This window comes from Corapipo altera, unplaced genomic scaffold, assembly GCF_003945725.1.
Source record: "Corapipo altera isolate COAL_440 unplaced genomic scaffold, ASM394572v1 0, whole genome shotgun sequence".
NCBI lineage: Eukaryota > Metazoa > Chordata > Aves > Passeriformes > Pipridae > Corapipo > Corapipo altera.
Window position 1 is genome coordinate 39,081,398 of NW_020884872.1, and position 14,904 is coordinate 39,096,301.

General features: G+C 39.7%; 1 protein-coding gene across 1 annotated transcript in view; it reads right to left on the bottom strand.

Moving 5' to 3' along the window:
- Positions 1-14,904, bottom strand: part of PCCA (propionyl-CoA carboxylase subunit alpha) — a 298,109-nt gene that overhangs the window by 7,099 nt on the left and 276,106 nt on the right. The window contains exon 23 of the mRNA XM_027646956.1: positions 8,201-8,341. Coding sequence (XP_027502757.1) covers positions 8,201-8,341 — 141 coding nt within the window. The remainder of the gene's footprint in view (positions 1-8,200; positions 8,342-14,904) is intronic.

The following is a 14,904-nucleotide window of genomic DNA, read 5'->3' on the forward strand; positions in this document are numbered from 1 at the left end:
CCGGTCATTTCCCAACCAAGCAACTCACGCCACAGGGTGGAAGCAGAATCTGAGAAGGAGCAACCCCAATCCATTCTCACTGCACCTACATGAGGACCATAAAGACTAACTGCACCTACAGATAGGGCTCTTTAAAGTTCTAGAAACACAAAAAGACAGCGCACACCCGAGGGCATTGCTACCACGGGATCTTTGTGAATACGGTACACTTTCTGCAGACTTTTGTGCATCATCGGATAAAGACTTAATGATTGTGACAGGACGTCTCCCATGTTAGGCTTACAAAATGGTCACAAGCCCCACAAGTCTTTCTGATAAACCCAATGGGCACTGATGTATTTCCCCGCTCTCTGTCTAATTGGTGTAAAGTTTGCAGATCTGAATCACCGATCTTTTATCCAGCTTGCTGCGTCCTCTCCTTTGACATGAGGTCAGGGTTCACATTCGCATCCGATTATCGAAGTGGCACTCATTAACCGGCAGCCTGCCTCGCACCAAAATGAGTTCGCTGGAAGGGGAACTCGGCCCATTTACTCAGCAGATTTCAGCATTTTAAGGAGGCCTGAATGTCACACAGCATTGCTACGTTTTGAGGAGTTTCAGACATCTCCAGCTGATGATTAATTGTGAGTGATGGGAAATAAAATCCAGTAAAGCCAGCTGCTTGCCATGGTCGGCAAAATTACTATAATGGATATAGGCTGCCAATTTTCCAGTTTTACTGGCAAGTCTTCCAAGTGTAATTAAGGGAAGTTATAAATGATATGGAAATCTATCAAGTCCCATTTATTTTCAGAGGACTCTTTCCCCTGAGACTTTTATCTTCAAGCTTATAGTTTGCTTTGTTGTGCTAATGATTTAAACCACTTCTTATTTCTGATTAAAGCCCCCAATATCCTTCACAAGAAGTTAGATCCACTTTATTCAGAAGGATTTAAAGAAACAGAAGCCTTTTTAAAGTTGTGTTTGTAAGCCATGCTGAGCTCCCACTTTCTCTGTGTAGGCATAACAGAGCATCCTCCATCTTAGGCACCTCACTACCATCTAGATTTCTGCTTCTGGCAGATTCTGAAGATTGGGAAAGATTTGGTGGGGGAGGAAGGTGGGAAAAGGGGGAATTAAAAAAAAAAATTAAAACATCCACCATTAACAAAGCCCCAACTTGCATCCAAATCCTAAATCCTCCAAAACAAAGATCGTAGGTGCTGCCTTAGATGCTAGGCATTTAGCACAGAGTAGTGTTTCTCACTAATGTTGTTTGATTTGGAATAAAAGCATGAAAATGATGTGCAAAGGCCTAAAATTGGAGATGTAAAGGATGACTGCACAGTATTCCATTTCTCAATTTCATCCTTCAGAGCCACAAAATGGGGGTGATACAGTTACTGGATGAGATTTACAGTAACAGCTGTGGTCTTCCCACACAAGGGAGGACCTTCTAATGGGCTAAGGTCTGTTTTGAACAGACGGGGAGTAGCAAAACAAGGTTCCCTATTAAGGGTGTGCAGTAATATTCCTGATAAAGAAAATGAGTAGTCATAGTCAGATTGCTTTAAAAGACCTAAATCTCCTTTTGTTGTAAAAAAATAAAAATAAAAATTAAAAAAAAAAAATAGTGCTATTTTAGAAAATGCTAACTCCTAAAAAAATGAAAGACACGTAATGTAAGAGTTTGGTTTTTTCTTAATCTCCTCCCTACAAACGGTAAAGAATGCATAGGAACCAGTGCCAGGGGCATATGGCTTTCTCCTGTGCTGAACATTCATACAAAAGACAGGTTCATCAGTCATTGGAGTATCTGGATAAAAAAATTAGCTCCTGATGGATGGTATTTAGAGCTTACCTGCTGCTAGTACATTACCAGAGAAGCACAGGTTTTGAAACCCACATGACATTAGAAACTGCAGACCATGAAGTACCCCACGTGCAGGCGCGCTCATAATGTACGCCAGGTTATACAAAATAAGAAATAAGCTATTTAAACCCTCTGCCTAAAATTGGGCCCGCTGCAAGGAACCCTGGGTCAGCCCTACACAGGCCAATTAATGCACAGCATCTGCTGTATAAAGCCGTGCATGAAGCACTTCCGAATGATTTCAGCAATTAAAAGAGAACTGTTTCCTGCCTGTTCTGACAGCAACTGTTTCAATGCAAGAGTGAGCACCAAATCATTGTGTGCAGCTGAAAAAATTAAGTCTTTTTTTTTTTTTTTTTTATCTTGTGAAAAGGATGTGGGAGGGATGAAGATTTCTTACGGAATCGGATCGTTCTTTTGTTGTCCAACATTCTGTGTTTTTCTGCCAAATTAGACAGAAGGCTCCAAGGGTTTACGGGGCCCTCTACAGTATCACCTTCTGGTGCACTGTGGCTCCCTAAAAAGACGGATCAATATCAACCCTGCTGATTTGCCTACAAAAGTGAAAATCCTTCAATTACATTTTTAAGACCATTATATTTAGAACACAGGTGTTCGGATGCATAACAGTTTTAAGGCTCTTGGAGCTGCAGTGGAAAAAAACAATGACAGCCCTAAGCAAATATGATCTTAGATGTGGTTAAAAGTGATATCCTCCTTCCTCAACCTTGGGAAGACACCAGCAAACATCACTCACAATTTCCACTATGCTACAACTGTGTCCCTGTTGAGCCTTGTAAGTAAGAAGGGACAATGCCCTATGAAAGAGAGTTATCCTCTCTTGTAGCCTTCTGCAAAATAATTACAGACATGCATTTTGTTTATGCTTGTGCAAAACCACTGAACAGTGAACTAAGTATGCATTCACTATCTACAAAGATACTGGGATTTTTGTTTGTTTATTTATTGTTTAAACTTAGTCCATGCCGGTATCATTCCCCTCCCAGATTCTTTTCTCTCTGACTTGTTGGCAATCTGGCAGCCAGCATCCAACAAAAAAACAAATCAAGAGGAATTGGATGAGCAACAATTGAAATTCCTTGGCATTGTCCATTACCATGTAAAATAATTAGTGCAAGTTTCCTCTTCTTTCCAAATTAACTTTGAAACCAGAGCTACAGAGCTGCAAGTATAATTAGCGGCAATTAACAGTACTTGACAAATCATTATTAAACTTTTTTTGCCACACTCCTTTAACGAATGAATCCAAACATAGCACATCCCAAATTTTCTGACCTCTGACTAAAGGTCACTGATGTCCCCCTGACAGCAATCAGCACTGTTCATTGCACTCCCACTTATCCAAAACACACTTCCCCAACTGCTTCTGAGATCCCAGCGTGCTGGGCAAGTGATATGCAGGCAGAGCACTTCTGGAGGACATTCTTGTGCTAACACAGCCCAGTCTTTATCAGCCAACCTTTTTAGCAACAGCTAAAAAGTTGTTTATTATTTGCAAATGCAAATTACACCAAAATAATAATAATAAAAAATCTATTAATTAATTTCAAAGGATTGGTAACATTTTTCCCCAAGGAGGAAATTAATAATATTGACTATTTCTACCTCATCATCAGATTAGGATTTCTTTCTTAATTATACCCTACTCCTTTTTACTGTTGTCGTTTCTCTATTATGAATTCCAACCAGAAGAAAAAGAGAAGTTTTTTTTTAAGATTTTGAGGTCTGAATGGCAAATACAATTTAAAACAACACACAAATGCTGACAGCAACAGGTAAGTTTGTAACTCCATCTTTTCTTTCATGAGAATGAAGGATGTAGTGAGAAAAAGAATTTAGAAAGCTATTTTGTTTTGGTTTTAGTAGTGAGCATTTCAGCGATAAAGGTCAAGCAAAACATCTTTTCCCACAGCAAAAACTTACCAAGGCTTGTGAAATGGAAAATCATGGAAAAAGATTCTTTTAAACTGTTCTTCAAAGAATAACAAGAAAAGTTGAAATACAATGCATGCAACTGAACTGAAAGAGGAATGCAGTTTAAAACATCTTAATTAGTTTTAAAAGGTGGGAACGCACTAATGTGTTTTATAAGTTAAACAATGAAAAAATCAGCCTTCAAGTTAACCAATTTTGAAACTACTGAGATAACCAGCATGTACATTTAACAGCTGACAGTAGAAAAAATTCATCCCATGCAGTATTAATATTAATGGCCAAACTACCATCAATTTGAAATCAAAAGAAATTTTGGTATGAGAAAAGTACATTTAAAGAATGGTTGAAACAGTGGTAACTTCCAAAACCTGGAGTAATCTTGAATTACTGGAAAGGGAGGAAATTTAGAAACAAAGGTCAAAATACTTAATTGTCCTCTTCTTTTGGCTGTAATCCTACAAAGATTCAGTGATGCTGTGGTGTTTACCCAGAGGTGCTTTCCATATTTATGGATGGGGTAATCATTAAAGCAATTTAGGTGGCCAGGTATTAGCTTATTGACCAATGTTTGGATTAGTAATGCCACCTGTCCTGCTCAATGTAACTAAAAAAGAAAAATGACCAACAGAAACACGGAAAAAGAAAAACACCTTCACATTTCTGACAGACAGAAAACTGAAAAAAGCAAAACCCATATTCACAGATGAAAACATAGCAAAGGTCACAAGGCAATCAGGACAGCTAAGATCTTTCTTTGTTGCTGTGGACAGTTAAGACTACCAAAGTCAATACTGGGAACACTTTAGGTGGCTTGTTTTAGGTATGACAACATTGTTTTACCTGTGCAACCATTAGGATCTTGAGTTTTCCCCACTCCTGCAGTTTCAGTGCACAGAATCCTACGTGCACAAAACCAAGCCAAGCACCTCAAGATGAAGAAGAAATATTTGCAGATGCCTGCCTGTTTCCTGCCCTCTAAGTAAAGCAGGGCATTTGTGCAGCTTAGTAGGTGCTGTCTTTGTGGTAGCTGCAGTGAGATTAAAACTACGTGCAGTGCCATCTCCACACTCTGGCATAAAAATCCTGCTGTGTGCTAGCAGGGCTAGCTTGTGCTGCCACCAGGGTCAGCAGAAACAGAGCAAGTTCCTTGCCTGGACTCTTGAAGCCCAGTGGTTTCTCTAGCCCGTGGCATGATGGGGAACCAAACGTAATTCCCCCAAAACCAAATTTCATCCTAATGCACGTATACCATTAACAATCTACTTACAAAATAAATATGCAAATACCCTCACCCCCCAATAAAAAGTATTTCCTATATTAATGTCACTGCGTTATCATGAGGAATGTAGTCTGAATTTAAGACTTCTTTCCCTAAATAATATTAACCTTCTTTCCAGTCAGCCAGATTTCAAATTGTTTCATTGTTTATGTTGCTTTCTGCTTCTGAATGCCTTCATTGTGCTTCTAGGAATAACTGAGTGACAACTAATTATAGTCTTCTGATCACATGAAGGAAAATAAAGAAAGTAGAAAGTAACTAAAAAACCTAAAGAAATTGGCAGCATCACAAGTTCTGCTTCTCTCTAAATGACAAACAGCACTTCCCCACTGTGTTACTAAAATCTATAGATCATCTTACAGACAAAAGAAAATAAATTCCTTGAATATGCAATATCTTTTGGCAAAAAATGAACTGAAAACTGCTTATCAGACCAGCTGGATAGAGGATGCTCATGCAATCTTCTATCGGGCTTCAACAGACCAAAGTATTTTTCAGCAACAACAGCCAAAAGAGAACACCATGCTCCAAGGAAAACAATGACACGTCGAGTGGGGAAAACTAACACAGAGATCAGCACTGCCTTCTCCTTTGGCTATGGACACACAGAGAGGGACTAACACCACATGCTTTACCTGACCAGGCACAATGCCCTACAGCTGAACCACAGGTTATAAACAGTTTGCAAGTGCAGCCATTCAGACAAGGATGAGGTGACCCTCTCTAGTCAGTTTTTCACAATTTCTAAATTACACATGAAGGAAGGGTATGGCAGCCCAGCTCCCTCTGCTACTCATCACTCTGAGACCATGTCTCTGTGAGGACAGGGACCGTGCTGCACTAATGCTATAGAACACAGGTTAGGAGAAGATAACCTCAGAGTAGCTAACAACCAGACAGCTTTATTGCTAGCAGCAGCAACACCTGAGGAGAAAGATGGACAACTTGCATTCTCCCACTTTTTAGCTGTGTTGTTTTCACACACTATGCAAATTTGAGCCGCCAAACCCAACTGCAAGCAGAGAATAGGAGCTACTTAAATTCCCACTTCTCCAGCACACTAAAGAAATTAGACTTTTCCCAAGTAGTGCAACAAAAAGAGCTGTATTTATCACGGAGCTACAGTTCCCTGCCCATCATGCCTTCAACAGCTGTAGTGAGTGAGCTGGTTTCTGATGGACAGCCCAGACGCAGTAATCTGAATCCCACCATCCCACTGCTTATTCAGTGCCGATAGCTGATGTTACCCTCATCTCACTGGCTGGCTCGCTTTTTTTTAACGTTTTGACACTAGTCTTGAAAAGGAAGGATTTAAGTTAAACCCTTTTCAATAACGCAAATGTGTTTTTTGCAATTAAAGCCACACAATTAGCAATGACAAGCTCAGGTCAGCAGAACACAGACTATGCTGTTCAAATGCTCTGCCACTCAGTGCCTCCAGCAAAAAGATGCAGGAAAGGAGAAGAGAAAAAAAAAATCTCACACATATTATTTAACAACTTGTGCTCTGATGCACACCACCACTTGTGGATTTGTGGAGGGAGGTTCATTTATTTATTTACTTAAAATCCCTTAGGCTCTGGCCTCCTTCTCCACTGGTTGTATTCCTTTCAGACAACGAGAATTACTCCTCATGGCAAGGAGCCTGGTAACATTTAGAATTAACATCTCAAAAATAAATATTAAACAAATTTTAAAAGTCTTAAAATCCTTGACTTAAAAATGTTTCCCTTCATTCTTCACAAAAAAAAAGTGTTTGCTTAAGATCTTCCTCACTCAGTCACTTGTATTGCCTAGACAAAGAAAGCAGATTCCTCTGTCCATGTGATGACATACTGATTAATTTCAATTGAATACTGTTCTTTTTATTTAAAGTATGTAAACAGTGTGTGTGTGCATGTATAAATCACAAAAACAGAAAACTAAGTGTAGAAGCTAAAAGAATTTCTAATTTCTAATCAGCTGTACTCAGTTCTGTTTCCTCTGAAATGTCTTTGGTTCATTAATACTAACATTGGCACCTGCAGATCTTTAATATTAACATGATGACTCCCTTCTCCCTGTAGACAGACAGAAGCAACCATATATTTTAAATCCAAAAGTGGTATCATAGCAAAATGTAAGCAAACAAATCATTTTACCAGCACGATCGACAACTGTCACTTAGTAGATGCAATGTTGATTTTGGACTTCAGATCTTGATCCCATTTCTGCACAATCTCTCAAGAAAATCTGTAGTGCCACATACATGTTTATGGCATCATTTAACTGACAACAGTACTTTAAAATTAGTATGCAAAATCTGATTCAAATATTCCTATGTCTGCAATCACTTCCTTACTTTCAATGGTTATGAGAGATAAGGGCCCTGACCTTAGAAATAACATATGCTACAATGTGGTAGAATTTCACATAAAGCTGAGTTCAAGGCAGTATTTAAAAGTAACTTTAAAACACTATATTTACATTTGTTTCCAGCTCAGTGTAAGGTAAGAATCACTGGAAATCCCCAGGACAACAACAGCATGTTCCCTTGCCCTTCTGCATGGCAAGTTTATTCCTTCTGCAGAACAAGATGAGACTGGGAATTCCCAGCATAGGATTCCCAATTCGGTATATTCATGTGTCTTTGAAATTCTTAAAAAAGAAAAAGGGGAGGGAAATTATATATCATTCCTGTGTCCCTTTTTTTTTAGTAATATTTTCATTACTTCAGGGCAGAAAATCGACAGTCTACTCCTGCTAGCACTAACTAACTATATACGTATGTATAAATATATATATACACACACTTATGTATATTTACGTGCACATATACATACACACAATTTCCTTCCTCATCCCCAAGGCATTTGGGTACAAATACAAGCTATTTCTTGAGTTTCAGCTGTGTACTTGTAACAGGCTGAAAATTTTCCTCTTAAAGCCAGTTTAGTCTTTATAATTCAAATGAAAAACAGCACACATCCTTCAGCACACTTTATTCTACAAGTGATGTTAAAAAAAAAAAAAAGAAGTCAAACCCTGTGACCTGGAGTTTCAGTTCCACCAAGGAGAAATTTCTGTGGAATATGTAATGAAAATGCAGATATATAGATCACATTTCTTACCGTGTCCTCGGGCTTGACAGAAACTGCCACCACTGTTCCAGGCATAGGAGACCTCAAAATGCTGGAGGTGTCCTCTTCTGCTTTCTCTGGCATGTACTTGCTCAGCTCCGCAGCAACCTTCGTCAGTATTTGTAATTTGTACTAAAGAATAGAAAGAGGAATGTTTTAGAAAACTGCACCTTGGTGAATTCCAGTCAATAATCTGCACTATTTTATGTCATGTTTTTATATAATGCATCTGTTATCTGTTCTTCACAGGGGTGTCTAAAAAACACTGTTTGAAATCTTTATTCAGTTTCATTTTCAGAATGTAGAAAGAAAAATATGCAACCCAAATCTGCGGCAACGTGCACATAACAGGAAAGAATCAAGTACAGTAAAGAGATGTCATATTCATTTTAAAATTAGGGGTAGAGAGGGAAGATGTAAATCTAAAACTAGAAGTGCCCTTATGCTTGCTGCATATCATCTTTGGTGAATAAGGAATATTGAGGGATTTGTTTCCACTGCAGTACTGAATTGCAAATTGACCTTTTGGGAAAGTCTGCCAGACTTTAAACAACATGACTGATCTTAAACATTATGTTTACTTTTTAAAGATTTCTTTTGACCACGTATTTAGTGTTTGAAGTTAATAACTCGCTCAGATTTTACAATTAAAACATATTAATTTCAATTCTGTTCTTTCAGATGATGAAACAGTGTTGTATTGAATATACTTCATCTGTAATAAAAACTGTTTAGCAGCTGTTACCTACCTTGAGAAAAAATGCTTTCTCTAATTTTTTTTTACAGTAATTAGAAACGGAAGAGAATATGATGACCCTGAAGTGTCTAAGAGTATCTCTTTAAACAAAGCTTTCTGAAAACATATAAATGTTGCCTAAACTGAATTCAGCTCCAGGCTTTTAGTTTTTAAAAACTGTCAACTATTTTAATCACTGAGACAGTTGCTTGCCCTCAGACAGACAGTCTTCACGTTTGTCCCATGGCACCTGAAAGGGATTGCAAAGAGCCAGTAGATGGCAGCAGGTCTCTGCGTGACACTCCTGCCTCGCCAAGGCCAACCCAGAGAAGACCAGCACCGCACTTCATCAATAATTTAAACAAAGGTTTTAATAATAAGCATCGGATGAACTGCATTTACAATTCAAATGTGTATTTTGCCGATGTAAAGTTCAACACCTTGCTTGGAACAGTATGTTTTCCTCCAAAACAATTAGCTATTGTTTTATTAACAATAACATGTCTTTACTTTTCATTTTTACATGGACAGAAAAAATCCGATATCCTTATGGTGAAGGTAAAGGGGAACTCTACCTTCTGCTTCTGTAGAGAGCAGAACAAGGTATTTAGAAATACATGCAAAAGGTGATTAACTCTGCAATGACATCTTTAAAAAGCAGCTTTCAAAGGCAAATTAAAAAAACGTAATGGAGGATTATGGCATGTGGTCACACAACATTATGTGCGATGAACAGTGCAACCATTCACTTAGAAATACTTACTTTTAATCAGAAATATAAGCAAATGGTTAAACGAACCAATTCCCCCCAACTTACCAAAGTAAGTAATAAAATGCCACAACAATATTCCCTGAAGCAGTAAGGGGAACCCAAAGATTTGAGGACCCATTCCCAACCACGTGCCTCGGTTACAATTGATGTGGCTCAGGGAAATCAGCACCATTTTGTATGCAAAAAGCAGTTTTAACTCCAAACCTCCCGCAGGCATCATCGTGACAATTAAGACTGTGGCGCTCACATTCTCCAACCCAAAATACAGCTCTCCCAGCTCAAGCAACCGCGTTCAATGTGATGTGCTCACTGCAGCCTGTTTCTTTGGAAGAGAAGTGCGCGTCGGCGTGCACATACACACACTTTCATGTAGAGGCTGCAGGGAGAGGGGAGGCGATGCCTATAGGAGAATTGGTGACATAAGTTGCAAATAGAATTGCAGCAGTGTGACAAGTCAAATAATAACATCTTATGCATGTTTCTTTACTCTTGAGTGTCTGTTTTGCAATCAAGACATACAAGTGTCTGCCAGTTTCTGAAGGATATGATCCTTAAGTGAAATTACTGTGCAAATAAAAGCTTTTTACTCCTATTAAAATTCATCTGAGTCATAAGTGGCAAGGAAAAAAAGCTTGCAGAGTGTATTCTGCTGTCAATCTAATAAACATTCTGTTCAGAGGGACTATTTATCAAAGATAAATTGTACTTAAAAGTCCTTCATTAAATCTATGGGGGGGAATATAATTACACCAAATTGCACAGTTTCAGTATCCACGGTTAGTGTCTTCTTTGTACTCAGTTTGAAAATAAATAAAAAAAAAATTTAAAAAAGGAGAGGAAAAAAAAGAAAAAAGGAAGAACACAGAAATAAGATTTGTGGACTGTATTGCCTCTTGCAAGAGACTATTTTGATATGATTTCAAAGGACTAGGTGTATATGCCATTTAGTTTTTGGAGCCACATACAACACTTCCAAACTGCCCAATTTCAAATTTAAACTTGAAGAGAAAGCCAGACCTTCATCTAGGTTACAGTATTTCACAGGGGCTGAAATACAGAATTCCCTATGCACCCCACCACATACAGCAGTGGGGGAAAAACCACATTCCTCGGCATGCTGCACTTTAAAGCTCAGTTCTCCACACCAAGCTAAAATATCCCTACCAAACATTGTTTTTACTATCTTTATAATTTTCATATCTTTTAGATTCCTTTCTCGGCAGGGTTCCTGCTTTACTTGGAGTGAGATGTAAGAGTCAGTACTCTCAAAGCTTTAAAACGCAGGTCTTTGTTATTGATGAGCTGTTCCTTTTCCTTTTGTATTTGTTTATTGTTCTTTAGTCTGTTTGGGGGATAAGCAAGTTACTGTAATCAAAAAGCAAAAAATAACAACAGTAAACTTCTGGGGAAAGGCCTTTTTTGGCACGGTTGGTTTACAAATGACCTTTCAGAAAATAAAAAGACAAAGCCGAAAAGAAAGGTTCCTTCTTTAAGATTACCTTTGATGTATTTCGGCTCTTGGCTGGCCCACACTAAATACCTGCATAAGCATCCCTCTGTGACTGCTGTTACTTATCCCTGGGGATGAGTTGTGGAGTTGGGTGCAGGGTGCTGTTCACCTAACCAGGGTACAGCCTGAAGCTCGGGGAGAGCCACCGGACTCTCTGGAAGATCACGCCAAACAACGCCTGCCAGTGCTGCCACAACAAAGACGATTAAGAATATATCACATTTTTTCATTACATGACGAACACGCTGCTACGCTTTTGATTTAGTGAGGACAATGCCGAACATAGGAAGCAGAAGTTTTGATATGCTACTAACGAGTGCGGATGAGGTTCAGATTTTTTTCCTTTATCCTCAGGAGGAGGAGGAGATGGGAGAAAGAAGGGGCGTAAATTGGGGAAGGCTGTGAAGTTTGGGTTATAAATAGCGACCAGGAGGTTTTCACTGGCCTACACCAGAAGAAACATTTGTTGGAGTCATAAACAAATTGCAGGTGGACTCTGAGAGCAAGGAAATCTGCTAGCCATCAGATCTGCCCTGATGAGTAGTTGTCACCAGCCACTGCTCCACTCCACAGGGTTTCAAAGCCTAATTCTGCCAGCCAAAGTTAAGTCAATAAAGCAGTACCAAAAGGAGCCATACAGCTTTTGATGACATAGAAACCAGGTGTTTCTTTTCCACCAGACTGTTGGGAGTCCACAGTCAGGTGACAAAAATTATAGTAGGGAAAACTGATGTTATTTAATAGTTTTCTAAGGGTAACAGTATCCTGTCCTATCTTTCCCACTAAATGAATTGGATGTTTGTGTAATGCAAAACTACCTCTTACAACCCAATGTCCAGGACAACAATAAGAACATAAAAGGTGCAAAAACAGCAATGTAAGGGGAGGGAGGGGAAGTGTATAGCAGGGGTTGGGGGGGGCGGGTGGGAGAAAAATAAGCAAATAGGGTGAAAAATTATACCTTGGGTTTTGTGGAGGTTTTTTGTTGATACAGACCGTACTGATCCTCCAAGTCACTAGATAAGTAGAATAGCTGCTACAAAAAAGGTCACTAGAGCATATCTGGCCCCATCTGTGCTTAAAAACAAGTTCTGTAGTTTGGTTCCCTTACCGCGCCTGCAACTAAACATTGCAAATCTTCACTAAAATGCTCAAAATTGCACTCTGGTACATCTCACACTAGTTTATTGAATATGATCTTCCTTGTACCCTTGAAATTCATGTCCCAGAACCTGTAAATGTTCAAATTCCATTGGAGATTTTATAGAGCAATCACTACCCATATGTTACTTATGACAGTGTTTGGACTGCTGACCAGATGTGGATTTTCAGTATACTTTACCTAAATGTTCAAGCATGTTTTTCAAATGTCTGTCATTCTTGTGGTCAGAAGGGTGAAAATCTTAGGTAGCTCAGATTTCAGTACAGAAATTGTCTGCTCTGTGTCTTCATTATTTTCACTAGCCTCACAGTCTCATTTTTGGAACCAGTGAAATGTAGTAACACAGTGGTCACATAATTTTCCTTTAACATTCCACATCCTGCCTCAAGTTACTTAACTGTTGTCACCTGCACTTGGACGTCATCGACTCACAAGGAGTAGGTTATTCAGTATTCAGTCCAAGCAACGTTCCAGCTCCAAACACAATGAGCACGCTGCCTTTTTTATTATCATTATACACTTAACCATCATGACCGTACCCTCGCTTAGATTTCCACCACAGCACCTAAACAGGAAAACGATGTATTTATTCCATATAACTCGAAGATGTTAGGCACTACTTTCTTTCAGAGTCAAGGATTCCTTACTCAACAGGGAGGTAAATGACATTTTGCAACTCACGGAGGCTTTTTTCCCCGAAGACTGAGTTCTAGAGCTGATTTACTTCCACAGGGTGGTGGGGAGGACTAACATTAACATCTGCGCAAAATAACGGCACTTTTAGTCTGATGGCGGAGCAAACACTCAACACGCTACGAAGACAGCTGTTAAATAATAATAATAAAAATACCAAAACAGCCACAAAAATCATGAGCCTTTAGTAGCAGTGAAAGGGAAAGAAAAACGAGAGGAGCCTCACCACCACGTAGTACACACTCCAGCAGCAGAAACTTAATTAGACTTGTAATTCAGCCACATTTCCCACTTTCCATTCCTTGTGTGATACATAATTAGCACTCTAGAGAAACCTACCAAGGGTTAAAGTCACGCAAAAATAGCTTCCCTCCGCTTCAGACTGCGGCTGAACAGGCAGAATCGAAAGGGGACAGACGGCAAGCCTGGCGATATCCTCCCTCGGAGCGCGCCGGCGGCCGGGCAGGGCGCGGGGAGCCGGGAGCGGGCGCGGAGCGGGCGCGGAGCGGGAGCGGCCGCAGCTGCCGCCGCCGAGCATCCCGTTAGCATAATGCTTTGACAACTCCATCAGCGCAGTCTCAAGGTAGCTGTCAATCAGGATGCATCATTTAATACAACAGCACACTAAGGATTTTCTCCTACAACCCACATGACAGCGTATCTACAGCTCTATTTATATCAGCGCCCGGTTGTGTTTACAATGCTGTTGTAATTAGAAAAGATGCAACAGGCAGCAATATTATTCAGATTCCCATTTTGCCACGCTGCCGTGTAAAGTGCGATCTTGCTTCACAGAGTCATGCTAAATGACAAAAGCGCTATTTTCTTCAGTCTCTGTGCTCAGACAGCACTTCATTTGCAGCTATCTATAATTAGATTAATGGTGTAGTGCTGTACAAAGCAGGCCCACTTCACATCAGATAGCATATGAATTAGGACAAACACTTATTTCAATTCCAGGCAGAGAAAGCAGTGACTGGGGTATTTAGCATACCCTTTATGGTGGAATGAGATGTTAATTGTGTACCATTACCTCTAAACTGCTTGCTTGTTGTATAAATCACTGTGCTAATTGATGCAGAGATAGAAACGTAGCCACAGGCAAGAAAGCAACGGAATGAGAGCTGAAGACGGTGGATAAAGGATTATCGAGTAAAACCATATGGAGATGAGATTCCTTTGAAACCTGCCCACAAGCAGTACTACTATGAACTACAGGGGAAAAAGTGCTGCACTGATGCTTAAGGGAAAAAAAAAATATATAGTTTACATCATCATTTCAGAACAGAATCTTAGCAGGGAATCCAAGCCAAGATAGAAAACTGAAGAATAAATATGTGTAATGAACCTCAACACATGCTTCCAAAAGACAAGTAGCAGGCTGAGCATGCCCTGGGAACAGTCACCACATTGCCTGGATTTTGGGGGCCTGAGTTAAAAAGTAACACTTGCAAACTATCCAAAGCAGATGTGTAGATGTTCCCCTGACAAAACCGAGGACTAAAAATGCAGGCATTGCAAAGGGGGGGGCGGGAGGGGGGAAGACGAATAAAACCCAGCCAAACAAAAAAACAACCAAGACATTCAAGTGGCTACTGATAAGTTAAATGTACTAATAAGGAGGAAGAAAGGAGGCAGCTTTACACACCTGTAGTAACAATCACTCACATGCCCGTGCATATACAGGGACAAGAAAACTCCTCCACGCACTGCACAAACAAGCGGAGAATCTCTCAGAAGTAACAAGTAGCGGTGTCAGCACCAGGACCATCAAAGCCTGCTTTCTCTCAGATGGGGTTTGTAGCTGGTTGTCATCTAAAAC